This window comes from Alligator sinensis, unplaced genomic scaffold (assembly GCF_000455745.1).
Source record: "Alligator sinensis unplaced genomic scaffold, ASM45574v1 scaffold541_1, whole genome shotgun sequence".
Classification (NCBI taxonomy): domain Eukaryota; kingdom Metazoa; phylum Chordata; order Crocodylia; family Alligatoridae; genus Alligator; species Alligator sinensis.
Genome location: NW_005842602.1, coordinates 447,549 through 472,916, shown reverse-complemented (window position 1 = coordinate 472,916; position 25,368 = coordinate 447,549). Strand labels below are relative to the sequence as shown.

The following is a 25,368-nucleotide window of genomic DNA, read 5'->3' as shown; positions in this document are numbered from 1 at the left end:
TAACTAGGGCTAGCTGGTGGCAATTTAGCTAGCCTCTGCCCTGGCTCCTGATAAAGAAGAATGAAACCTTACATTGGTATATTAAAGAAGAAACAAAACCAACAATGCTGGCAAAACACATGTAGAATAAAGAAGCTAGGTGAGCCAATTTCCCTGCTATTATCAGTATTAACCTCCAGCCCCCCCAAACGTTGAAGCCTTTTAATGCTGTATATAATAATGCACCAAAGGAAAGTTCTGTTCTGAACTTTTGTTTTGCAGTTTGCTTCTAACTATTCATTTAAATTGTCAGGCACCATTGTTTAGGGGTTGGAGGTTGCTTAATGGTTAGAGTTGCTAATCTTGTCACAGATGATATAATCTATGGGGAGCAGTGGTTGATGTACTGTAATTTAAAATTTTAATCTTTTTCATTAAATTTTATTAATTGGCTGGTTGAGTTTTGCGTTTAAGTAGCTTTTGTAAAGTGCATCCAGTTCAAGAAATCTGTTGTTTTCTATTCTGACGCAGAAAAAGTCCACTTTTTTGGTATTTAACGTGAATAAAAAATTTAGCAGAAGGCTGTTTTTATCAGAAATAATTTAACTTCTAAATTCATGTGATATAAAATTTTACCTGAAATAAAGTTGCACAGATTAGTTACTGGGTTTTTTTTTATTCAGTCAAATCCCTGTTATGCTTCAAAAATAAATTAAAATACTAATAAATGGCATCATCCACTATTAAAAGTAATATTTTAGTTTTTATTTATATATCTAAAAATAGAAATAAGATGACCAATTTTAAGTTGACTGACGAGACATAATTTATTATGTTTAGTAGCTTAATTTAGTGTAGCATATATGCCTGTTTGCTGCCTTTAAGTGTAGACAACTCAGTTAGATTTTTGGTACAAAATCACAAAAGCTTTTTTTGTTCTTTTGAATCTTTAGTTTACTGAATCATTTACACATTCTTTTTTATACTATAAAAATATATATCAGGATTTAATTTTACATAGTCCTTTTAATAATACAGAGCTCTCTAAAATCAGTGGTTAAGATTTTGGTCATGATTAAACAGGTTACAGAATTATTTCAGAATTGTATAAAATTCACTGCACTTCAGAGAATTTGGTCATAAATCACGTCACCTTCATTTAGACAATGAACTCTTTCCATTACTGTTGATTAAGAAAAGTTCAGCTGAAAAATTAGATAAGAATTTAAATTGCCAGCATACTTGTAGTGACTGAAAATAACAGAATGGGATTGCAGCTGAATAAAAAACCTAAATAAGTCTCTTCTAAAATAGAGGATAATTTTACTGCATTGAGTGATGGTTGTATTTGTAAAATATCTACAAATGTTGTTTTGTTTTTTAATGATGGAATGCTTATCCAAATTTATATGAGGATTAAAAGGTAGGGACTATGATCAGTATTCTATTAATCTTGAAACAAACTTATTTCAAGACAGTTTCATATCCAACAGTTCTACTGTAGTTATAGTTGGTTCTTTAAAAAGCATAAAAAGTGTATACATTAATATTTAACATTTAAGTTTAAAATCATATGAAATTCATAATTATCCATTTAAAATCTTATTTCACACACAAGCAGAAGATAAACATTCATGGAATTTATGTTCTGTATTTTTTAGAGGACTTTACAATGCATTTTTGTATAGAGGTGAAAAATAGGTCATTTGATATTGGATGTTCTCCTGACTCGTTCTTATTTGGAGGATTACAGCAGACAAACAGTATGGATGCTTATTTTCTGGTAGATTATTGGAGCTACAGTAACATAGCCATATGTGAGGATGATTAAAGTGCAGATTAACCTTTAAAGGGAGGGATGTTTTGAATATCTTCATCTATTTTACATATCATTCTATGTTTTTGGTTACCAGAGCAGATTATAATACATGATTTAAATGACATGACAGTTAGTTTCAAAATCTAATACTCTTGCTCACACGTAGCTCTAAAATATATTCCTACAATAAAAATACTGATGATTTTGTTTTGAGTTGCTTATATTCATAATTAAGTGTACTTCTTGTAGCCAAAGAATCTTTCATGCAGAGAGCATTTGTAGGACTTCAAAACCAGAGCTTTATACAGCTAAGTGCCTTTTATTTGAAAGGCTGTACCAGGGATCTCAAACTCACCTGGAGCCCCAGGCTGAATCAGCACTGCAGGACTTCTTGTGGGTCAGATCCAGCCTGAGACATGAGGACTGCTGCAATGGTTACTGTGGCAGCAGCAAAGGGTGTGGTGGTGGTGAGGGGTCCAGAGGAATGAGTCTAAGCGGTAGCAATAATTTTAGTTCAGTAAATCCTTAGTTATCAGTTTTAGGTTACCCTTTGCTGTTTTTTTTCCCCTTCATTAACGTGAAATTGAAATTTGTCCTATAGATTAAGTTAACAGCCTGTTAGAAATTAATAACAAACAAGTAAATGCAATCTATTCAGTTATTTTATCACTGTTATTAACACTTAAGTTTCCTTCTCCATCTTCATGCTGTAGTTTTAAGACCACACAAGTTGATATGCAAAGTTGTTTAAATATGCCACCTTGAATATATCATGTGGATTCCAATGATTGGGTGTGTGGCTATATAATCTTTATTAACCAGCCCATTATACATTAAGTATGTGGCTGTCTGTCAGCTATACCCAGAGATGGCAATTCTGCCCTAAAAATGGCTTCTAAGGTTTTTAAGCAGTTGCTACAATGTCACAATGTCAGTGGAGCTGGTGCTGTGCCTACAATTAAGAGGCCATGTCCATTTTATGATACAATAATCCAGCTGAGGAAACTGAAGACTTGACAGAATGAAGCTGAGTCTCATGGTGTTTGGCAGGGCATGGGGGGGAGGGGAAGACACTATATTTCCTTTTTTTTTGTAGCGGGAAATCAGAAATAAAGCTTCCTTTTAGGATGAGGGAATAATTAAGTGTCTATGACCACAGAGGGTATAATGGAGACAAAGTCTTTTAAGGGGCCCACTGTCCAAATATAGTCTAACTCTAATCAATATTGATAAGAGTGATGAGGATAATTGTAGTGTATCTTTCAGTTTATATTGGAGACACGGATAACATAAATTAGGGTCTCTAGTCTATAATGTTATGAGGGATGCAGGGAGGGAGTTTCTTGCTTTTGAAGATGGGTTAACCTGAGGATGTTTGAGTCTCTTGTGTGATGGGTGCGTGAATGACTTACTGGTGAGTCTATAGACTAGTGGGTCACAACAAGCAGTGAATGCATAGATGGTCAAAGGGTTATTTGTGGCTGCTTCATGATTTTGTATGGAATAAGCTTTCCTTAAAGATAAGTGAGAGCTCTTCTTTGCATATTTGTCAGTATGGGTGTTTTTGCCTGTTGTGATCTTTTTTTTTTTTTTTTTTTTCTAAAAGCAATTATGAGTTCAGGCTCCCCATGTTCCATGTCCTTTCTCATGCTTCTCTATGTAGTCCTAAAGTGTGGCATTTCAGTGGTCATCTTTCCATTCCCTCATGATGCTTGACCTTGATAAGTATCCAACTTCCTATTTTTCTCTGAATTTCAAAGTCTTCTAGACTATTGTGAAAAAACCCTTGTTCACTCTCCTTGTATTCATGAATTTCTTAACTTAGACATCTCCCGCCAAGATGGAAAGAGATAACACGCTGTACACAGAGATGAAGTGCTTCATATCAGCTCCCTTATGACAGACCTTCAGGAAATAAGTTTTGCCCAAACTGCATTGGACTCATTCCAAATTACCAGTGCTCACTATAAATATTTCTCATCAAGGCCTTGCAGATGGATGTATGCCCAAAATTTCCTTTACTCAAGCACTTGATGCATGCCACCTCCAACTCTCATCCCAGAAGCCTAAAAGTTCATCCACAGTGAGTGCCTCTCCAGGCACCGTGCTCCTGAGACCTAACAGCAAAAGACAGGCAGGAAAAAAGAATGACACTGAAACTGATGCTGACCAAATCAATACCATTAACCTTTGTGCTGGGGCTCTTGGAATTCATCTCAGCACTTACTCTCCAACACTGAGTGTTGCTGCTCTTGGCCATTGAAACCAGCACCAGTATCCTTCATGCAAGATTAAGGAAGAAAGGAAAGATTGAGCAGAAACTAGGCATGACTCTAAACACAGAGGCAGTGTCTCTTAGAGATGAGAACAACTGTGGCTCCTTCAGGGATAGTATACTTGAGTCCCTCTGCCAAGAGTGATGGTGCTGAATAAACAGGCACTGACATGACACTGAATCTGATGGTGTTCAACGCCGATAAATGCAAGGTTCTCCACCTTGGGAAAAAAAACCCGCAGCATCCTTATAGGCTCGGCAGTGCTATGTTGGCTAGCACTATGGAAGAAAGAGACTTGGGGGTCATCATTGACCACAAGATGAACATGAGCCTGCAATGCGATGTGGCAGCTAGTAAAGCGACCAAAACTCTGGCTTGCATCCATAGATGCTTCTCAAGCAAATCCCGGGACATCATTCTCCCCCTGTACTCGGCCTTAGTGAGGCCGCAGCTGGAGTACTGTGTCCAGTTTTGGGCTCCACAATTCAAAAAGGATGTGGAGAAGCTTGAGAGAGTCCAGAGAAGAGCCACGCACATGATCAGAGGTCAGGGAAACAGACCCTAGGATGACAGGCTGAGAGCCCTGGGGCTCTTTAGCCTGAAAAAGCGCAGGCTCAGGGGTGATCTGATGGCCACCTACAAGTTTATCAGGGGTGACCACCAGCATCTGGGGGAACGTTTGTTCACCAGAGCGCCCCAAGGGATGACGAGGTCGAATGGTCACAAACTACTTCAAGATCGTTTCAGGCTGGACATAAGGAAGAACTTCTTTACTGTCTGAGCCCCCAAGGTCTGGAACAGCCTGCCACCGGAGGTGGTTCAAGCGCCTTCATTGAACACCTTCAAGATGAAACTGGATGCTTATCTTGCTGGGATCCTATGACCCCAGCTGACTTCCTGCCCTTTGGGCAGGGGGCTGGACTCGATGATCTTCCAAGGTCCCTTCCAGCCCTGATGTCTATGAAATCTATGACACATCCTCATGATGCACTGAACAGATGGTCAGAGCCAACACATGTCCTCACAGAATCTTCACATTTCCCCTGAGACATCCTCAACACTGGGCTCTAGAGCCAGAGCAAGGATTACTGCTTTGCACCACTGTTCAAGGAATACTGCTGTCTCCAGAATGTCTTGTCCCTGGTGTGGTGAAAAGGTGATTCTCCATTAGAGCTGATCCTGGAGATTCCTCTTATAGTATACCACCATAAAGGAGAACAGATTGGCGTTTGGTCCACCAACCACAACCAAGACAATATACTTGTCATAAATTTCTGGCTGTATGGATTCTTATATGGATCCTGCAGTAGGCTCCCCCTTTTGTAAGTAAAAGAGAAGAATCAGGCTCCCCAGTTGCAGCACTACCAAAGCTGCAGATACCAAGCCCGTTTTTGGTTCTCGAGAAGTGAAAGCAACGAAGGAACAGTGGCTAAGATACTGAGGGAAATGTAGGACACCATATGTGAGACCTTTCATTCAAGGAGTTGGCAGTCTTCAGTAAATAAACCAACAAAATAATCCACTCATTATGGAACTCAGGGGCCACTCTAGATCATATGAGCTTCTTCCAATAAATCCTACAGATACCCATCCTAACAAACAGGCAAGTTCACCAAACTCTCCATGCAGGCAGCCCAAAATATCCATGACAGAAAAAAATAGTGATACTCAAGGAACTGCTCATCCCTCTTTGCCCACTCTATACTGCACTGTAATCCAGACATCAGATTTGATGGGAGTGTCAGGAACCACATTCCTGTTTGCATATTTTGTTTAGGAATTCTTCAATGCAAGATGCATAAGCAGTCCCTGGAGTATATATGGGATGCCACTTGCCTGACTTCACATGCATCTCCTAAAGGTCTGGCTCAAGTTGGTCTGTTTCCTAGTGAAACACTAGTGCAGGGGTGGCCAAATTTGCTGCTGCAAGCTACTGCTTGCACTTTGGACTCCTGCTGTGGGAATCCCCACACCCTAGAATGTTATCTGGTATTTGGGACTCACCTGGTAGATTGTTTACCAATAGTGGTAACACCAAATGCCAGAACTTACCATGTTTACATGCACCTTTTCCCAAAAAACATTCCTCCAAAGCAGGGGTACGCATGTTAAGTAGGGAAGCTGTTTTCTGTGCTTCAATCGAAGCATAGGGACACTAATTGCTGGGTAGGAAGAAGTTATGGCTGCTGATGCTATCCTTCTGTCAGCCAGAGAATGAGGGGGTGACATGCACAGCCCAGTTAAGGTTGTCATAGCTGCTGATGAGCTTTGGCTGAGGAAGTATTGACAGTTTGCAGACCATCTAGATGGGTGGGTCCAGTCTTTTCTCACCCCATGATATGGAAATGTCTTAGGTTGTGGTTGCACCCCTAACTCTGGTCAGAGGATCTCTTCCCACCTGCAGCCTCAGCCTGGTTCCTCATGGATCCTCTTTCCAAGCTTCTGTCAATGTGTTCTGAGCTGCTTCAGTTTAAAGTTGCTGCTACTGCTGGCTGTTGTCACTTCAGCGAGGAGAGCAAGCAAGCAAGCTTCAGGCCCTTATGACTGAACATATTATTGCTTAGGTTCAAAGTAGCAGTGGGACTCCACCTGAAGTTCATTCTTAAAAATGTCTTGGGAATTAATTTAAACCAGTTGATCAAGCTACCCATCTTCCTGAAATCATACCACATAAAAGAAATTGTCCATTTTTTCCTGAAACTATGCTATTATAGAAGAAATTATAAGCACTTATGGCTTTCAGGACTTTATTATATTGACAGGACCAAGCAATCAAATTGTCACCCTGTCTCCATCCTTAAATTATTGCTAGATGAATAGAGTACTGGCTGGTGAGAGGAGGAGTAGGAAGCTCCTCTTTGTGTTGAATAGTTGGAGAGTATCTAATGGCTAAAGCAGCCATTCAGGGAAATTTTTAGCATGCTCATTTTGCAAGTAACATTAAGGCTCAGCAACTGACAAAATATTAGTTTCACACACTTGAAAATTCAATTTTAGTTGTAATAAGAAAAATATCATAGAATGCAAAGTTGTTGCTAGCCTCGATCAGAAGAGCATGAGAAGTGCTGCGCCTATGTTTGTGGTGATGAAACGGTGTAGCAGGTTAACATGGGCAATACAGGAGATGTTGGAAAGGAAACTTTACCAAAAAGGTAGAGTTGCCACAACAAAGTCCTTTCTTCATAGTCACAGGACCAGAAGGAAGAGGTGATTGAAGAACAAAAGTGTTTTTTAGATGCTTACAGGCAGCTAAAGAAATATCTAAAAAAAATACAAAATGTTGCCTAGCAATGCAATTATATGAGCATAAATGTATTTGTAAAGACCTCCCCTCCCTCTCCCCCCCCCGCACCCCCCACACCCTGCAGATGCATTTGAATTATTTTTAATTAAAAGTAAGGTTTGTGAAGTTTTCTGTTAAAAGTGGGCCCTTTCACGTATTTGCTGTGGAAAACAACAATTGGCTCTGTCTTGAGATAAATTAGGCAAAGAGACATTGGTATGAAATATAGTCAGTTTGAACATGGCTAGTGAACACTACAAACAGTCAAGTCCTTTTCTTGATTGCCCAGTTTGCTAAAATGTCCAGTGATCAAATTGAGTTCGTCAAGCATTTCATATTAAATTCTTTCAATTATATCAGTCATCAAGATTTGCCAATGAAGACTTTTTTTTTGTTTCCATTTTATGATAAATGCAAGTCAGGTTTGTAATCAGTTGAAAAGTTTTCAAATTGAAATCTCCCAACAAGGGCAGTGAATTTCTCTGCTGACAAAAATAGAGACTGCCAATGGGTTCTAGTTGTGAAAGGTGCTATACAAACACAGAACAAAGGACAGATCTTGCCCCAGGCAGCTTACAGTTTGGACTTGATTGATTTTTATTTTTTTTTAATTCGGTTTAACTGCTGAACTGAAAATTGCAATTAATTTGGAGTTAACTGAAAATTAATTTTTTTTTTTTAGAATTCTCAGCAAATTAAAAAAAATCAGATCAAACCAAATGTGTTGTTTATAGCATTTCTGATTTAAAAAAACAACAACCAAGGGATTGATTCACAAGGATATTTAAAAGCAGTTAATAAAACCAGAAAGAAGATGGGTCCTGCTTTATATGTTATGTTCCAGTCTTTACTACATTCTCATCTAAGTGGGGAGACCCAGTTCAGATCCTTCTCATGCCTAATTCAGGTCTGGGTTTTGAGCACAGGTCTCTCAGCCTCCTCAGAATATGCCTTAGGCTAAGTACAGAAAGTCAAAAAGCCCACAGCTGAATTGATTCAGTCTTTGCAGGTTAGTCTAAACTGCAAAGATTAAATTGAAATGGAAGTGAACAGACATTCACTTGTGATTCAGGAAGTGCAGCCCCATGCCTGCAGTGGCTTAGGCCAGAAGCCAGGGGGTGCTAGAGTACAGATCCCTGGCGCACAACCAGCATGGGCTGTGTTCGCTTCCTCTTTCTGATGCCCCTGAGGTGTCTAGGATTTGCAGTCCACAATCACAGCAGCAAGACTCTGCAGGGTTGCTCATCACTTCCTTTTTCTGCTTCCAGGTATCTCTGGGAGTTATAGTCTATAGTTGTAGCCAGCAGTAAGTTTAAGCAGGGAAAGGGGTGTTTAACGCAATTCCCTGGCCCCAGACGGACCAGGGAGGAGGGAGGGCAGTCCTTCCCCCCCCCCCCCCCGCGCCACCACCCCCCCCCCCCCCCCCCCCCCCGGTAGACTACACTGCATCCCCAGCTGGGTTTACCCCCTATCCTACCCTCTTGTCAGCCAGCCGTCACTGCTCCAGCTAGGGAGTAGAGGAGTGGAGCCAGCCCTGCTCTCTGAAGCAGACAGCACAACCCAGCCCAGGGCTGGAAAGCATGCTGGGATGCTGGGGGACTGTAATTTAACTTGAGCCAGGAAGGGGTCTGAGACAGAAGTTTCGTAAACCAATTTGACCCAAATCAGTTAAGTCAAATGCTACATTCAACCAGGTTTATCTTAAACCAGTTTCAGCCATTTTGAAACTGGTTTATGCATGCTGAGCTTCTGTTCTGTTACAGGTTTAAACCAGTTTCTGATCAGTTAAACCAGTTTATGTGTAACTTCTGTCTCTAGCCTTAGTCACTGTGTTTTAAGGCCTTCTTCATTGGGTCTGTCTTAGACACTCTTGTTGATGCTGTTCCACTGTGCATAAATAATTAAGGCTTGTTTGAGCAGCACCTGGATCCCAGGTGTTCCATCTTGAAAGGATTAGCCCTGAACATCATACTGTATAATCAATGTCTCTCTTCATGTATGCACAAATGACCAACTGGATATCAAATTATTTATGCAAGTAGAACAGCTTCAACAGGAGAGATGGCCAGAATGACCACAGAACACCTTAGTGGTTTAAGATACTCTTCTGGGAAGGAGAAAATCTTGGTTTAAATCAGCTCTGAATCACAACTAGAGAGTATAAGATGGACAGTTGCTGCTGCCACCACATAATTGGTGTCTGCTTCAGAACAGTATATGTATTCATCGCACATATGTCTGACATGCTTTTGCTAGCATATATGCTGATACAATTTAAAGTATGTGGTGAACTTCAAGTTTTTGGCTTCCTTTAAGGCCAAAGTTTGTGTGCAGTAGATCTAGAGACCTTTTCATGCCTGTTCACTAGCATTGAATTAGTTTACATAGCTATATTTCAGTCCATCTAGGCATTTAGCAAGGAAATAATTAAACAAACAATCAAACAACCCCCCCCCCCCCACTAATCTTCTGCTGTTCTATGAATTTTCATGGCTCAACAGGGAAAGTTACCATAAAGCTCTGTTGTTCAGTTGGAAGAGATCAAGGCACCTTTAACTGAAAAGTGATGTTATGTTGAAACGTTTTAAAAGTGAATGGTATTCTGATTCTAGTTTCATAACACAAAATCTGATTTCTTTAAATTCTTTCCAAGTGACTTATACCCAGATTCCTTTAAGAGTCTCCAATACTGGTACATGACTCCGAGAGAAGATACAGTTGCCAACAGATGTGTTCTGTTATAAACCTGAGCAAATCACCCAATGGACTTAAATTTATAATGCTAGTCAGTCACCTCAGAGATAAAGCCAGACATGAAGAACCTGGATTTGGAGAAACTGTGACAGTCTTTTTCCCCCTCCATTTTTCAAGTAATCTTTTGCTTTTTGTTAGGGGCTGTATACTTTTTAATAAAAATAACAATGCATGTAGATGTAGGCAAATGTAGAAGTTGCTGTACTGGCTCCCACTGGCAGTTCATCTGACTATCACTACAAAGTTACTCTGAAAAGGTGCAAGTAACCCTCAAAGGAATAACTGGAATAACATGCCTATGGAGGGAGGTTCTTTCTAACACCCATTAGTTAAGATCATGTCATAAAGTGTCTCAGCCACCTGCGGAGGGTTCGGGGATTGAGAGTATGGTCGGGGGTAGAAAGGTAAGAAAGATTTATTGACTTAACAAAAACACAACTACGCGTAGTAACAAAACAAGCAATGACAGACAAAAACAATTAGCGTCGGCAACTTATCGGCAGTCCCCTCTGATGCCTGATACACAGCAAGCTTCTTTTGCTCAAAGTTCAGCGAAGTCAGGCGTCCCTGAACGACACTGTCCAAAGGGGTACTGGAAAGGACCGTGGGATGCAGTTCTTGGACTCTTCGAGGTCCACGGGCCCACTGATCCTGGCAACAGCTAACTAATTCTTTTGCAGAGCTGTGTCTTCCTTCTGAATGGTTTCCAAATATTCCAGCTCATTTATAGCTTCTGAACGATATTGATAACGAACGACCACTCAGATTCCTTTTACTTCAACTGTCCTTAGACTGACCAATTAGCAGTACAAGCCTTGCATTCCTTTGATAAGGTAATTTTAACTGCGCCACAGGGCCTTACTACTTCTAGGCTTTGCTAAATTTACTAGGCCTTACTTTATACAAGGCCTCACTATGTCTTAAACTTTAATTAGGCTTTTAGCAACAACATATAGCTTAATATCTAAACAAATACAGAAAAACACTTGATATATAATCTTCATAGAGCCTTCAGCAAGCACCTTTATCACACAGGCACGCTTTTCAGCTGTCACAATAAAGCATAATGATTTATGTTTGTGGTAATAAAAAGAAGCAAAACACCAGACACCGTATTTCATAGATTTCATAGACATTAGGGGCTGAAAGGGACCTCGTAAGATCATCGAGTCCAGCTCCCCTCCGCCCCCCCACCCATAGGCAGGAATTCAGCTGAGATCAAGTGACCCCAGCAAGAAAAACATCCACATGTTTTTTGAAAGAGTCCAGAGTAGGTGCTTGCACCACCTCTGGGGGAGTCTGTTCCAGACCCTGGACACTTGCACCATAAATAACCTTTTTCTTATGTGTAGTCTAAATCAGCCTTCCTGGAGTTCATGGCCGTTAGACCTTGTTATCCCTTGGGGAGCTCTGGTGAACAGTTGTTCTCCCAGGTCTTGATGTGCTCCTCTTATATAATTGTAGGCTGCTACCAAGTCCCCCCTGAGCCTTCTCTTTTCCAGGCTGAAGAGTCCCAAGTCCCTTAGCCTCTCCTCGTACATCCTGCCCTCTAGACCTTGGATCATGCAAGTGGCTCTCCTCTGAACTCTCTCAAGCTTTTCCACATCCCCGCTGAAGTGGGGGGCACAAAACTGGACACAGTACTCCAGCTGCTGTCTCACCAAGGCTGAGTAAAGTGGGAGAATGACATCCCTGGTTTTCCTTGAGATGCATTGGTGGATGCATGCCAGAGCTTGGTTTGCTTTGCCAACCATGGCATTGCATTGGTGGATCATGTTCATCTTGTCAATCAAGACCCCCAAGTCTCTTTCAGTCGTGGTGCTAGCGAGCGTAGCACTCCTGAAACTGTAAGTATGTTGAAGGTTCTTCCTATCAAGGTGCAGAACCTTATACTTCTCCATGTTGAAGGCCATCAGGTTTTGGTCAGCCCACTTTGAGAGCGTGTCCAAATCAGCCTGTATCCCCAGCCTGTCCTGCAGTGTGACTGCCCTCCCCCATAATTTGGTGTCATCCATGAATTTTGCCAGTTCGCATCTGATTCCCGAATCCAGATCATTAGTGAAAATGTTAAAGAGTATTGGCTTAAGTACCAAGCCCTGAGGGACTCCACTGGTCACCCTGCACCATGTTGATTTGTTTCTGTCAACTAGTACTCTTTGGGTCTGACCCCGTAGCCAGTTACCTAGCCATAGGACTGTAAGATGATCAAGGGCACAGTTCCCCAGCTTACCCATGAGGACATCATGGGGAACTAGGTCAAACACTTTCTTGCAATCCAGATATGACAGCCATGTCATCTCCCTTATCCAGGGCACATGTTGCCTGGTCATAGAAGGAGATGAGGTTGGTCTGGCAAGACCTGCTAGTCACAAAGCCATGTTGGCTGGCCTTCAGAAGCTTGCGTTCCGTTCATCTGGTGTTGATGGATCCCTTGACAATTTTCTCCAGGATTTTTCCAGGGATGGACATCAGACTGATTAGTCTATAATTCTCCGGGTCATCCCTCCTCCCTTTCTTGAAGGTAGGGACAACATTGGCTCTTTTCCAGTCTTCTGGGACCTTGCCCAAGTGCCACAAATTTTCAAATATCTTTGCCAAGGAGGGTGCAATGATGTCTGCCAACTCCCTCAAGACTCTTGGGTGTATTTTGTCTGGGCCTGCAGACTTGATAATGTCCAGTTTCTCAAGGTGTTCCCTCACCTGATCCAGATCAATTTTGGGTCCGTCACCCGCTCCCAGGATGGTTTGTGTCCTTTCTGATAGTGTGATCCCCTTGGGAGGGTGAAAAACTGATGCAAAAAAGTCATTTAGTAGATTGGCCCTTTCTCGGGCGTCGAATGTCAGTTGCCCTGTTAGATCTCACAGGGGCCCAATGCTATCTTTGTTCTTTTTTCAACTTCCCACATATCTGAAGAAGGACTTTTTGTTGTCCTTGATTCCCTGAGCTACTTTGAGTTCAGTTTGTGCCTTGGCTTTTCTGGACCACTCTCTACAGGTGCGGGCATGTGCTGAGTAGTCCTCTTTGGTGATGCTTCCTGTTTTCCAACTGGTATAGGCTTCTCTTTGGAGTTTAATGAGGTCCAACAGTTCCTTGTTCAGCCAAGGGGGCTTCCTTGCCTGTTGACTACATTTCTTGTGAGATGGCATGGCTTTCCCTTGTGCTTCAAGGATTGTTTTTGATAGATGACCATTCCTCATGTACTCCCTTTTTAAGGGGGGTATGGCCTCTAATTGCCTGCCTGACCAAATCTCTAAGTTTGCAAAAGTCAGCCTTCACAAAGTTAAGGATTTCTGTTTTACTGAGCGATTTGCCTGCTCTTCAGTGAACTGAGAAGTTGACCAATTCATGGTCACTGTCACCAAGCTTCCTGTTGATCCTCACATCATTCACCAGGTCCTCCCCTTTCCCCAGGACCAGATCAAGCAATGCCTCTCCCCTAGTCGGCCCATAGACCTCCTGCGTCAGGTAGAGGTCATCAGTGGAAGCGAGAAAGCTATGCAACCTGTCAGATTTGGCCATGTGCTCATCCCAAGAGATGTCAGGGAAGTTGAAGTCCCCTATGACTATTATGCATTGGGAGCACGCAGTCTCGACCAGTTCCCTGTTGAATTCCTGATCTAGTTCTTCTTGGTGGGGAGATATATAGTAGACTCCTACAAGTATGTCACCCTCCCCATGTTTTCCCCATATTTTGACCCAGATGGTCTCAAGACACCTTTCCTGGTTAGAAAACTCAATTTGCAGGGAAGTGAACTGATCCTTGACAGAGAGCAACACCCCCAACCCTCTTCCCAACACGGTCTCTACTATACAAGGTGTAACCCTCTAAAGCAACAGACCAATTATAGGTAGAGTTCCACCAGGTCTCCGTTATCCCTACAAGGTCATAGTCATTTTCACATAGGAGAAGGACCAGTTCCTCTGGCTTGTTTACCAAGCTCCTGGCGTTTGTGTACAGTCAGTTAAGTCTGCCATGAGAAGCCCAATGCTTCCCTATGGGGTGAAGTTGTTACTTGAAAATTGCCAATTGCTCAAATGAAGAGTGAGAACTTATAAAGAGGGATAAGGCAAAATGCTGTGTTTTATTGATTATACGAAGCAGATACACAAGCTTTGACACACCAGTCATACAGAGACATACACAAGCATACATACAAACAGACATACAGACAAAACCACTCCAGTAAGATGTTATAGTTACCAGCAAAAGTTACTCAATATTAGCACTGGGTGGTCAAATCCAGGCTTATTGAGGATGATGGGAACGGGGGACGAGCGTGGCAGAGCGTGGCCTGTGCTCCATGATGTTGCAGAGAGTGGATTTCCCCATCTTGGCTTGTCTGCATCTCACTTTTTTAGGGATTTCAAGTCTTTGTTCAGCATTGGGGTTTTTCCATGCTCAGTTTTTAATTAGAGGTTGTTTCTTCTGGTTATCTCAACTTGAGGTCATTTCAGTAAAGTTGGTATCTCAGAATTGGTATTTCAGTCTTGATCTCTGCCTTGAAGCATTGTGTAGTCGGTATCTCTGTCTTGAAGCATTGTAGCTGGTATCTCTCCCTTGAAGTATTGTGTAGTTCAAATGGCAGGATATGCAAAATTCCTTCTTCTTTGCACCTGATCACAGATGAGTTCTTCAGCCATCCATTAATTAGCTTAATCAGTTTACTGTTTGGTAACTCATACATTGGCGCCTTGTTGCTTACACAGTCAGTTAAATCTTCTGTTTTCATGCAAATAGTTACCATTCTTTCACCATTCACCCTCTCACGCAGACACACATGTACACAGGACATACAAAGCTCATCTACTTATGTCAAGCAGGGAACAAGCACAAAATGGAGTTTTCATAGAGGTTGATCAATTCAATACTATTATCATTTAAACATAATAACTAATATGCAAAAATTCATACTACTAAGTGGGACCTTTCTCTGGGCTGTCATCAGAGCAGGTTCCCTTGGGCTGCCCAAGTTATTAGTAATGCAGCTGACATGACTTGGGCTAGAACTGTTAATAGACCTCCCATCCCCCTCCAGTCTTAGTTTAAAGCCCTGTCAAGAAGGTCAGCCATTCTGGCCGAGAAGAGCTTCTTCCCTTTCCAAGTGAGATGGAGGCCATCCCTTCCCAACAGTCTGTTCTCTCTGCAATGTGGACTGCAGTCAAGGAAGCCAAACCCTTCACGATGGCACCATCGCTGGAGTCTTCTGTTCACCTCACTGATGCACTTTTCCCTTTATCTGTGCCCCCAGACTCCTGTGTGCCCCTCTGTCTTATATAATTGGGAAATGCCAAACAGAATTAACTCTAGGGACCAAATACTAATAAATGTTTAAACACCGTTTAAAGAAACATTTTAGCTATGATATGTCTTTTAATATTCTTTTTCGTAAATTAGACAGGGCCTTGTGTGGAAATTTACATGGATCTTTAGATGTTATGCATTACAGATATGAAGTGAGGGGGTGAGAAGTGTGGTGCCAGCCCTATGGTCCACTTTGGAAGTAGAAGGAGATAAGGTGTTTAGAGTAATATGTATGTGGAGAAGGTTTGGCGATACAGGATCAGAATTAAAGGAAGAATTGGAACCTTAATTTCTAGTATGCATTTTGAGGGGGATGAGAATCTAGAAACATTGGTTTAGAGGGGATTATCTTCTCAGTTGTTACTCTTTCTTAAATTTATTAAACCTAAGAATTTCCTTATAAGTGAGAAAAATTATGCACTTGAAATCAAAAGCACGAACAGAGTTTGAGTCTGCCTTCTGTGAGACATGTATTTCTTCAGTGCTAGTTTAGAGCAGGTATTCTCAATCTTTTTGGATTCAAGGCACCCCTTGGAAGAGGGTAGCTGTTAGTTTTTGCTCTTTTTTTTTTTTTTTTTTTTAACATATAGAAACAGATAGAACAGTTCTTTTGTTGCAAAGAACTCAGATCACAGCAGGGCAGAATGCTTTTGACATTATGAATTTTTATTTGAAATCTCTGGGGATTCACAGATGTTAGGGTCGGAAGGGATCTCAATAGATCATCAAGTCCGACCCCCTGCATAGGCAGGAAAGGATCATGTTGAGGTCATGTTGATCAGGAAAGGATCTTTACACGTGCTTTGTGGTAGGCAGGAGCACTTTAATTAGAGTAGCTCTCAGGAGCCACTTTAGTTAGCATCTTGTGTATTCAGTGCCCACACTTCAAAATGGTGTTGGGAGTGCTTTAATTAAAGCTCGTTCAACAAACTAACATTGTATGGCAACCTGCAGCACCATTGAAAGCATCTCAAGGCACCCCAGGATGCTGCAGCAACCTAGTTTAATTGTTTTGGACAAATCTAGGACTTTCATAATAGCCTCAAGTGTGGTTCTTGAGTAGTGAGAGAGATAGACTTGTATCTAGTAGTAGTCCCACATTTGCATCCTCAGTGAACACTTAAGCTATGCTGTGAACGTATGAAGTTTGCAGGTTCCGTAAGCTCCATTTCTCACTGAAGTTGTAAGCTGAGTCACTGGTTCAGTTGGAAATGCAGAGCTTCTATACTTGTGCAGGGAGGTTGCTCTGATTAATCGAGTTTGCTGGAACAAACTAATTGCTGCACTTCAGCAGACTCCAGTGTCACATGTATCAGCATCCCTGAGCTGGAAAATGGCAGTGGAGTGCTTTAAACTAAAGCTCATTCGAAGAGCTTTAGTTCAAACCGTCCCATTGCCATTTTTCAGTGCGGCAACGCATGGCGCTCCAGGTGCTCTTAATTAGCATGGCTCTCAGAGCTGCACTAATTTAAGCTCCTCCCTCTCCCCTGCCTCCTGGAGCACGTCTATAAATGCCCGAGGAGTTCAGTACGGACCACTGAATATGTTATGCCTCAATCCTGCATTATTCAACATATCCAGGACAAATGATGGCCCTAACATCATGGAGTCAACACTGGCATGTCCACCACTCAAGGGTCTGGGGAATTTTCCTGTAACATGCTTGGGATTTGTTGTCTCTTAACCCATATTCAAATATAAGTAAATCTTAATCATTTTATGTAATTTTATATGGAATCATGGAGGCATGACCAAAGTAACTATATATCTATATATATTTAGATAGATATAGATATCTAAAGTGTGTGTGTTCCCATATTTAAAGAAAGCTGGAGTTTTTGGGGTTGTTTTCTGGGGGGAGTTTTTGGTTTGTTCTTTTACAGATCTCATTATTGTTGTTGTCTTACAGTGAAATAAATGCCAGACTGGATGCTGTCTCTGAAATTCTCCTGTCAGAATCCAGTGTATTTGGTCAGATTCAAAATCATCTGTGTAAGATGCCAGACGTAGAGAGGGGACTGTGTAGTATTTATCACAAAAAGGTAAGCAGTGAACTATCACATCACAAACTCTGTTCTCTAAATATTTGTTGATATCTATACATTTACTTTCATAAGTTTTTCAGAAGCTTAAGCATATTTATTTATGCATTTATTTATTTACTTTAACTTTAGTAAGGATAAAAGCTGACATAAAGACAAAAATATACTAATAGTTTCTTTGATTTCAGTTAGTCTGGTTATATCACTTGAATTGATAACATAGTATTGGAGGAAGAAATGATTTGGAAAATAAATACAAATTGTGTTCATATCAGTGATTTTTTATATATATATAGTGTTTTTTTAGTTTTGTTACCGTGCTCGATGGCTATTACATGAGAATAACCCAGTAATTGAGAGTGACTTCACTGGTTATTTCTTAAAACTACATTTAATACTGTATGCTCATCTAAAAATCACATTGGTAAGTGAAAACCACTTTACTGTAGTTAAGTGTTAATGTTTTCAGATTATGTTAATTTGTTTATAAATTCTATAATTTAGATTTTGCTTGAACATTTTAATAAGAATTACTTGTAATGAGACTCTGGCAATTCATAGCTGAAGCAGATTAATGTGCTAATAACACCTGTGCTGTACTTCATGTTCTTTTATTTCCCTGTTATATTTAGAGATTTTGACAGTTTGTTTTAGATAAAATAGGTGGGAAGAGGGAGAACAAAGTTGTAATTTCTTTTGATGGTATAGTGAAAAAGATCGGTCTCTTTCAAAAATCGAAAGTTAGATCTTGAATAACTAGTTGGGGCTTAATTCAACAATGTATTTTGCCTATCCACCCATATACAGGATGTGAGAGGAAAATTGCAGTAATATATTTTTTAAGTGCCCTGTTTCCATGGAATGCTGCTCTACCAAATTAACTGACCAGTTTGTGTGAATTGGTTAATAAACTTAATGAACTTTGAAAGTTAATTTCAAGATGAAGTAGCATGAAATAAGTTTTTTGTATGGAGGCATCTATAGTTTTAAGTAACTTGACAGTCTTCCCACTGCTATGTTGGAGTACATTGCTTTGTGTCAGGACCCACCTGTCTCTACCTGTGGGCTCTATTTCTTTGAGGTCATGTTGATCAGATGGCAAATCCCTGTTAAAATGCTAGCACTTTCCAGGAGCACTCCATTTGCAATTACTCCCTGGCTCTTGTATCCTTTTCAGCTAGCTGTACAGCAGTGATGCCTCATGCATCTGTGTGAAGCTATATAGAAGCTTTGGATTTCTTTGTGATCTGAAATGAGACCGTTCATTCTTGCTGTAAAAGCAACCACTGTAATGCAAATATGGAGAAGTGTTGCTCCCAAAACAGCTTAATGCTGCAGCGAAGGAAAGGAGCTCCAGTAGAATTATGCACTGAAGAAAGAGATGCGGATAGAAACAGGATTTGTCCTGCCCTTGAGGAGTTGGATTTATGAGGAGGAGGACACAACTGAATCCCAGTATGTGTGCACAGCACTGTGGACATTAAGAGAGCACAATCACTCAGCCTTATTAGGACTTTCGGTCAGACTCCTCTGATTTAATGTCAGCTACATTAGGAAAAATTAAAAGGACTTTGCTTAATATTGTGTGCGCGCTCTGAGCTTTTGTCAGTGTTCATATTCTATGTGGTATCTTTCCCAAAAGTGAGACCTCTATCACATAGAGAGGAAGTGCTTGGCTTGCTGTGACGAAACTCAGCAATATCAACCCCTTTGGTTTGGAACAGTTTCTTTGGAATTTCTGTTTGCTGTCCTCTCTGCACATCTCCAGGCGATTAAAAACAAAGGATTAAGGCAAAGATAGTTCCTGCTTTATTGCCATGGACATTGTAAGGCAAAGGAGACTTGGGGGTTACTTGTAGAGGTAGAATTGCCCTTCCAATGCAGCACCGTCTATAGGGGACCAAAGTGGTGAGTAACATAGCTGCGTATTTTCCTGGTCTGCTCATTGCCTTCTTGAGAGAACCACTTCTTTGCCATTTGGTGACTCAGATGAAGGTAATTTTCCTTAATTTCAGTTGCAGTTGCTGATGTTCCCTGCAAACCTGTTATCAGTAATGCATGCATACACCAAGCCCAAAATATGAAATCCTCTTGCATATCTACCTTCGGACACCCACCATCTCAGCAACGTAGGAGTAGAGTAGGGTTCCTATTTTGTATGGGAAGTTAAGGTGGAAAATGATGTTTCATTTTCAAGCTCACATCAAACTAGAAAGAGTATGGGAGCAGCATTCGGAAGCTGAGGGTGAAACAATGTTGTTATTGTTTCCATGGAGACTGGCATTGGTTCTTTTTCTCCATCCCTTTAGTTCCTGCACTGGATTCCTCAGGTTCTCTATGGTTAGATGCGTCACTCACCACAGAACATGCATCAACTCTCCAGGGCAAGGAAAGGAAAACTGAAAATGAAATGTTTGCAGAGCTCTTGTCATCATCCCTGAAGAAATCTAAGACGACAGAGAAGTGGAAGGAAGAACTCTGTGTGGAAGGAGGGAGAGCGAATTGACAAGGGACACACTTGGAAAAAGCAAGAATGAGCAGAACAGTCAGTCTTCCTAGAAACAGATTCATAGGTTCATAGACATTAGGGCTGGAAGGGACCTCAGAAGATCATCGAGTCCAGCCCCCTGCCCCAGGAGCAGGAAGTCAGCAGGGATCATAGGATCCCAGCAAGATAAAGATCCAGTTGTCTCTTGAAGGTGCTCAAAGTGGGTGCTTGAACCATGTCCAGTGGCAGTCTATTGCAAACCCTGGGGGCTCGGACAGTAAAGAAGTTCTTTCTTATGTCCAGCCTGAAATGGTCATGGAGGAGTTTGTGACAGTTTGGGACAGTGTTCACATCTGGCATCATAACCTTACTATGGCAAAATTGCCAGTAAACTTTTAAATAGGCGCTTCTTTGCTTCACCTCCCCAGGAGCATGAAAGCAAGGAGTCATGGGACCCCACCTTTACATCTACAATAATAAATGCTGTAATCTGCATTTTTATCACATCAAGGCAGAAGCAGACAGTAATCCTGTACTACACATGTGTGTGGCTAGTGCAATGCAAATGTATAGACGTACAATATTTTTAGGCATATGTTCTTCCTTTGTATAAAGTTTGTTCCCTTAGGGCATGTCCACATCAATGCACATGTGCCTCTTGCAGCATCCCAAACCAGTTTGAGATGCTGCAAGAGGCACACTGGGAACAAAAAAAAGGTTCCCTGTGCTGCATGTTTGGTGCAGCGGGGAGCACCACGAGGCCAGGCAAGGTGCCATCCCCACGACAACTCTGGTGGGCTGGAGGACACGCTGCCACCGCGCAGGACCTGGTTGGCAAGGGCAAGAGCAAGGGCATTGGGAGATGGGGCAGATTTCACCTCCTGGACCAGATGGCAGGTCGCATGTGTAATGGGTTGACCCATGTGCCGGGCCAACACAGCAGGGTCCACCCACTCCTGCCTATTGTAGTCCAGAAGGTCTCCGATATGGATGACACCAGTCAGGATCAGCCTCTGTTGCAACCAGGGCACCTCTGCTGTTGGCATCTCCAGCTGGAGGTTCCAGAGGAGGGACTCGATGAGCAGGTCAGCACCCTGAGCGAGCGTTGCAAGGGAACTGGAAGCAGAGACCAACCTCCAGGAATGGAAGAGGTCTTGGCAGAACTCTGGCAACCCTCGCAGGTCCTGCAGGGAGAACCCCTGCAGGCTGAGGAGCTGCCAGTTGTATGGGAGCCGCAGGAAGTGTTGGAGGACAGCGTGACCCAGGTGGCCCCATGCTGTGTGGCTACCAACACCGTATAGTAGTTGCTGCAGGGCCTGAAGGTAGAACGTCAAGACCCGGCTGCGGAGGCAAACCAGGCCCTGGCCACCTTCCTGCAAGGGGAGGCTCAGGACCTCTGCAGTGACCCAGTGCCATCCAGGCCAAAAAGGTCCAGCGCCCATCTCTGGAGCCCTGCCCCTACCTCAGGGGCACAGAGGTGTGTAAGCGGTGCTATAGCATGGACAGGACCATCTGGCTCAGCACCTGCAGTCTCCCATGCAGGGAGAGACACCTCACGAACCCTGCCCATGTCCAGAGCTGCTCCACCACCCTTGTCTCCAGCTGGTGCCAGTTTTCCAGCAGGGAGGGGTCTGTGGGGGGACAGGTAGATCCCCAAGTAGAGCAGTGAGCCTGCACTCCAGCAGATCCTGTGGGGCATGGCTGGGAGTGAGCCCACCTGTCACCCACCACCAGGTCATAGCTCTTGACCTATTTGACCCGGGCAGAGGAGGCCGCTGAGTACAATGCCTGGCAGGCCTCCACCTGTGCCCGGTTGCCCGAGTCCTGGACTGTGAGGCGTACATCATCAGCATACACTGACAGGACCAGCCTCATTGCCGGCTCCCGGAATATGAACTCTGCCACCCGCCTCCGCAGGAAAACGAGGAAGGGCTCCAGGGCCAAGGTGTACAGGTGGCCTGACAGTGGGCAGCCTTGATGCACCCCTCTCCTGAATAGAATGGGCTCCGTCAGGGTCCAGTTTGAGCTTGACCAAACACTCTACAGAGGCATACAGCACCTAGAAAGCCCTCACAAAGTGGGGCCTGAAGCCAAAGGCTCACAATGTGCCTGTGAGGTACCTGTGATCCACTCTGTCAAATGCCTTCTCCATGGACAGGAGGGCAAATGACAGGCCCTCCCAGTGCCGTAGCTCCAGGAGCTCTTAATAGAAGGCTCATGTGCACCAGCATATCTCACTGCAATCATGAGGGGGGTGCTGTCACCCACCAGAAGGCAGGTGATGTACTTTTTGGTCCCCCGCCTCCTGTCCAGGGCATAGAAGTGGAAGCCATGGTCCATCTCCTGAAGGAGCTGGACACATGAGCAAAAAATGCACTGTGGGTGCTGTCATCGTCCAGAGCGCAAAGCTCTTCCTGCCTCTCCCAACATTCTCTGCAGAGGGATGAGTTGGTTGGGTCGGTAGCCACTTCCTGCTTGAGCTGCTCTCGAACTGCCTCCCTCTGCCGGGTTTGCTCCCCCCGAGTGTAGCTGTGACAAAAGAGCCAGATGCGTGCCTTCCCTATGTCCCAACATCTCTGAGCCGAGGGGAAAGCTGCCTGTTGCTTCTGCCAGGCCAGCCAGAACTCCCGGAAGGCCTCCCTGAAACCCACATCCTCCAGCAGACTGGCACTGAAATGCCAGTAGGCTGACTTTGGATGCCCAGATCCTAGAATGGCCTGGGCTTAGACAAGGTAGTGATCACTGAAAGGTCAGCCAGATGCCAGAGGAGTGAGCCCAGGCAAAGAAAGATAAACCCAGTCCAACTGGGAGCAGCATGCCTGCTCCTCCCGCACCCTTACATAGGTGAAGGCAGGGGGTTGGTAGGGTGACGGGCACACCAGACATCCACCAGGGAGTAGTCTGTCAGGATCTCCCTGAGGATGCCCATGTGTAACAGGTATCCCCTCTGGGCCGACCTTAATGTGGCCCCCACACCTGTTCCTGGGGCAACCGCCCACCTACTCGCCTGCCATGCCTTGTTGATAATTGATTAATCGGTGTTAATTAGCGGGAGGCTGCCCTTGTACTGCCCCGCTGCTAGGGGGCACTATCTGCGGCTCTGTTTCCTCCCCTACACCACAGTCCCCACCTCGCCGATGGAATAGTCGTTGACTCAGGTCTGTCACTGTCTGGCCCCTTCCTGTTCTCTCTGGGCCTTCCTTCCTTAGATGCACTCCCTCCGGTGCTAGGGCTCTCCCCAGCCCTATCTCACTCTGCGCCCTCTTCTCTGGGGCCTTATCTACAATGCTGCCCCCGCTCCGGGGCCTTCTCAGTGATGCTATGCCCTCTCCTGGGGCTCACCACGCCCGCCCTGGGGCTTCCCAATAATGCTGCCCTCTCCTGGGGCTCTCCTTGCCCACACTGGGGCTTCTCAATAATGAATGCTGCCCTCTCCTGCAGCTCTCCGTGCCCACACTGGGGCTCCTTAATAATGCTGCCCCCTATCTGGGGCTCACCATGCCCAACTTGGGCTTCCCAGTAAGGCTGCCCCTATCTGAGCTCACCCTGCCCACACTTGGGCTTCTCAGTAAGGCTGCCCCCTCTCTGGGGCTCTCTGTGCCCACACTGGGGCTCCTTAATAATACTGCCCTCTATCTGGGGCTCACCATGCCCAACTTGGGCTTCTCAGTAAGGCTGCCCCCTATCTGGGGCTCACCATGCCCACACTTGGGCTTCTCAGTAACTGCCCCCATCTCTGGGGCTTTTGTCCCCTCTCAGGGCACTCCTCAATACTGCTGCCCCCTCTCGGGGTCTTCTCCGTCATGCCGCTCTCTCTCGGGGCCTTCTCTGTCAAGCCGCCCTCTCTGGGCTCAACATGCCAGCACTGGGCTTCTCAATAAGACCGCCCCCTCTCTGGGGCTCACCAGGCCCTTACTGGGGCCTCTCAGTAATGCCCCCTCTCTGGGGAGTCTCAACTGCCCTTCTCTAGGGCTGGGGTCTATGCACCCCGAACGCTGCGCCCTCACAGGCACTGGGGTCCTCACCCTGCTGTGGGTCCCCTATGAGGCCTCCTCCAACCCCTAATAGCCTCACCCAAACCACCGGTCTTGTAACAACAACAAAACACAAGGCCCTGGGCTGTAACATAAATTAAAGCCGCCCGGCTAAAACATCTGTCTGGCCTACCGGGGAACACTCCTTCCCTCATCAGTGTCAAAATGCTGCTCCTGTAGTCAGGCCTCCCCCTTCTTCCCTGAGAGAGTTCCTTCCTCTTGGGCCGCGGGCAGGGAACTGACTCTGGCCCCAGCCCCTAGGGTTTATAAGGGAGCCAGGCCCTGCCCCCTCCGGTCAGCTGACCTTCTTTGGTTGCCCTGGCAACCCACAGCTGGGCTCCTTAGTTACTGCTAGGGCTCCCTCGCTAGCAGTTTCCCCTCTTAAGGAGCAGGGCACCTCAGTGCTCTGTGACACCATGGCAGCCTGGTTCTACTCCCTGCTCAACCAGTCTCACGTGTCTAGGGTGACATTAAAGTCCCTGCCAAGGACCAGGCACTTGCAAGGATTGAGGGTGCCGATGTAAGTGGCCACCTAGTGGAAAAAGTCTGTCAACTCCAGGTTCTTTTCAGGGGTGTACAAGTTCAGAAGGTTTAGGACCAGACCCTGCACTTGGACCTGGAGGTGCAGCAGGTGTCTTGGAGAACCTCCGGCTGCAGGCCTGGGGTGATCAGGGTGGCCACCCCACAAGTGGTGGCCAAGAGTCTATGAAACTACTCCACCCCCCCAGGTGACTTTACTGGATGAAGCTGCTACAGGCAGAAATGATCTAAGCATGGTGCAGGGCCCCACCCCCGGCTGCAAGAAAGCTAGCGGCAGGTTCGACCGGGGCGGGGGAGGAGGGCAGGGTGCCAAGCAGCCCCATGTGAAGCTGGTGGCAGTGCGGAATTGCCATGGCTGCTCTGCCTAGCTCTGTGGGGCCCCCCAAAGCGCGGGGCCTGGGGCAGTCGCCCTGATTCACCCCCCACCAGGGATGCCCCTGGCTACAGGAAAAGTAATCTATGAGGAACTATGTAACAGGGGCTCAGGTAGGAGCCCCCATTACTGGAATAGTCATGGGAGCGGGTTACAGGGTGCACAGGTGGAGGGGATATCACACCGGGGGCTAGTCAGGCGCAGCTGATAAACCCGGCAGCGAGCAAGCACATTTTACCTTTGGGGACAGAAGACGGACTACTAGGAAGAAGAAAGAGAGACAAGGGAGAGAGAGAGAGCGAACCCTCATAAAATCATAGAAGTAGGGCCGGAAGGGACCTTGTAGATTTTCAAGTCTGACCCCCTGCCTGGACAGGAGGGAAACTGGGCTCAAATGACCCCAGTCAGGTAGGCATCAAGCCGCTTCTTAAAGACCCCCAGGGTAGGAGCCAGCACCACTTCCCTTGGAAGTTGCTT

At 44.4% G+C, this 25,368-nt stretch overlaps 1 protein-coding gene across 5 annotated transcripts in view; it reads left to right on the top strand.

Annotated features, from left to right (window-relative positions):
• MSH3 (mutS homolog 3) overlaps nt 1–25,368 on the top strand; it is a 224,735-nt gene that overhangs the window by 94,545 nt on the left and 104,822 nt on the right. For all 5 annotated transcript variants that reach the window (XR_003096101.1, XR_003096102.1, XM_025214756.1 and 2 more), the window contains one exon: nt 17,324–17,456. Coding sequence is in view for 3 of the 5 variants with exons in the window: in XM_025214756.1 (XP_025070541.1) it covers nt 17,324–17,456 (133 nt within the window). In the remaining 2 variants the exon portion in view is untranslated. The remainder of the gene's footprint in view (nt 1–17,323; nt 17,457–25,368) is intronic.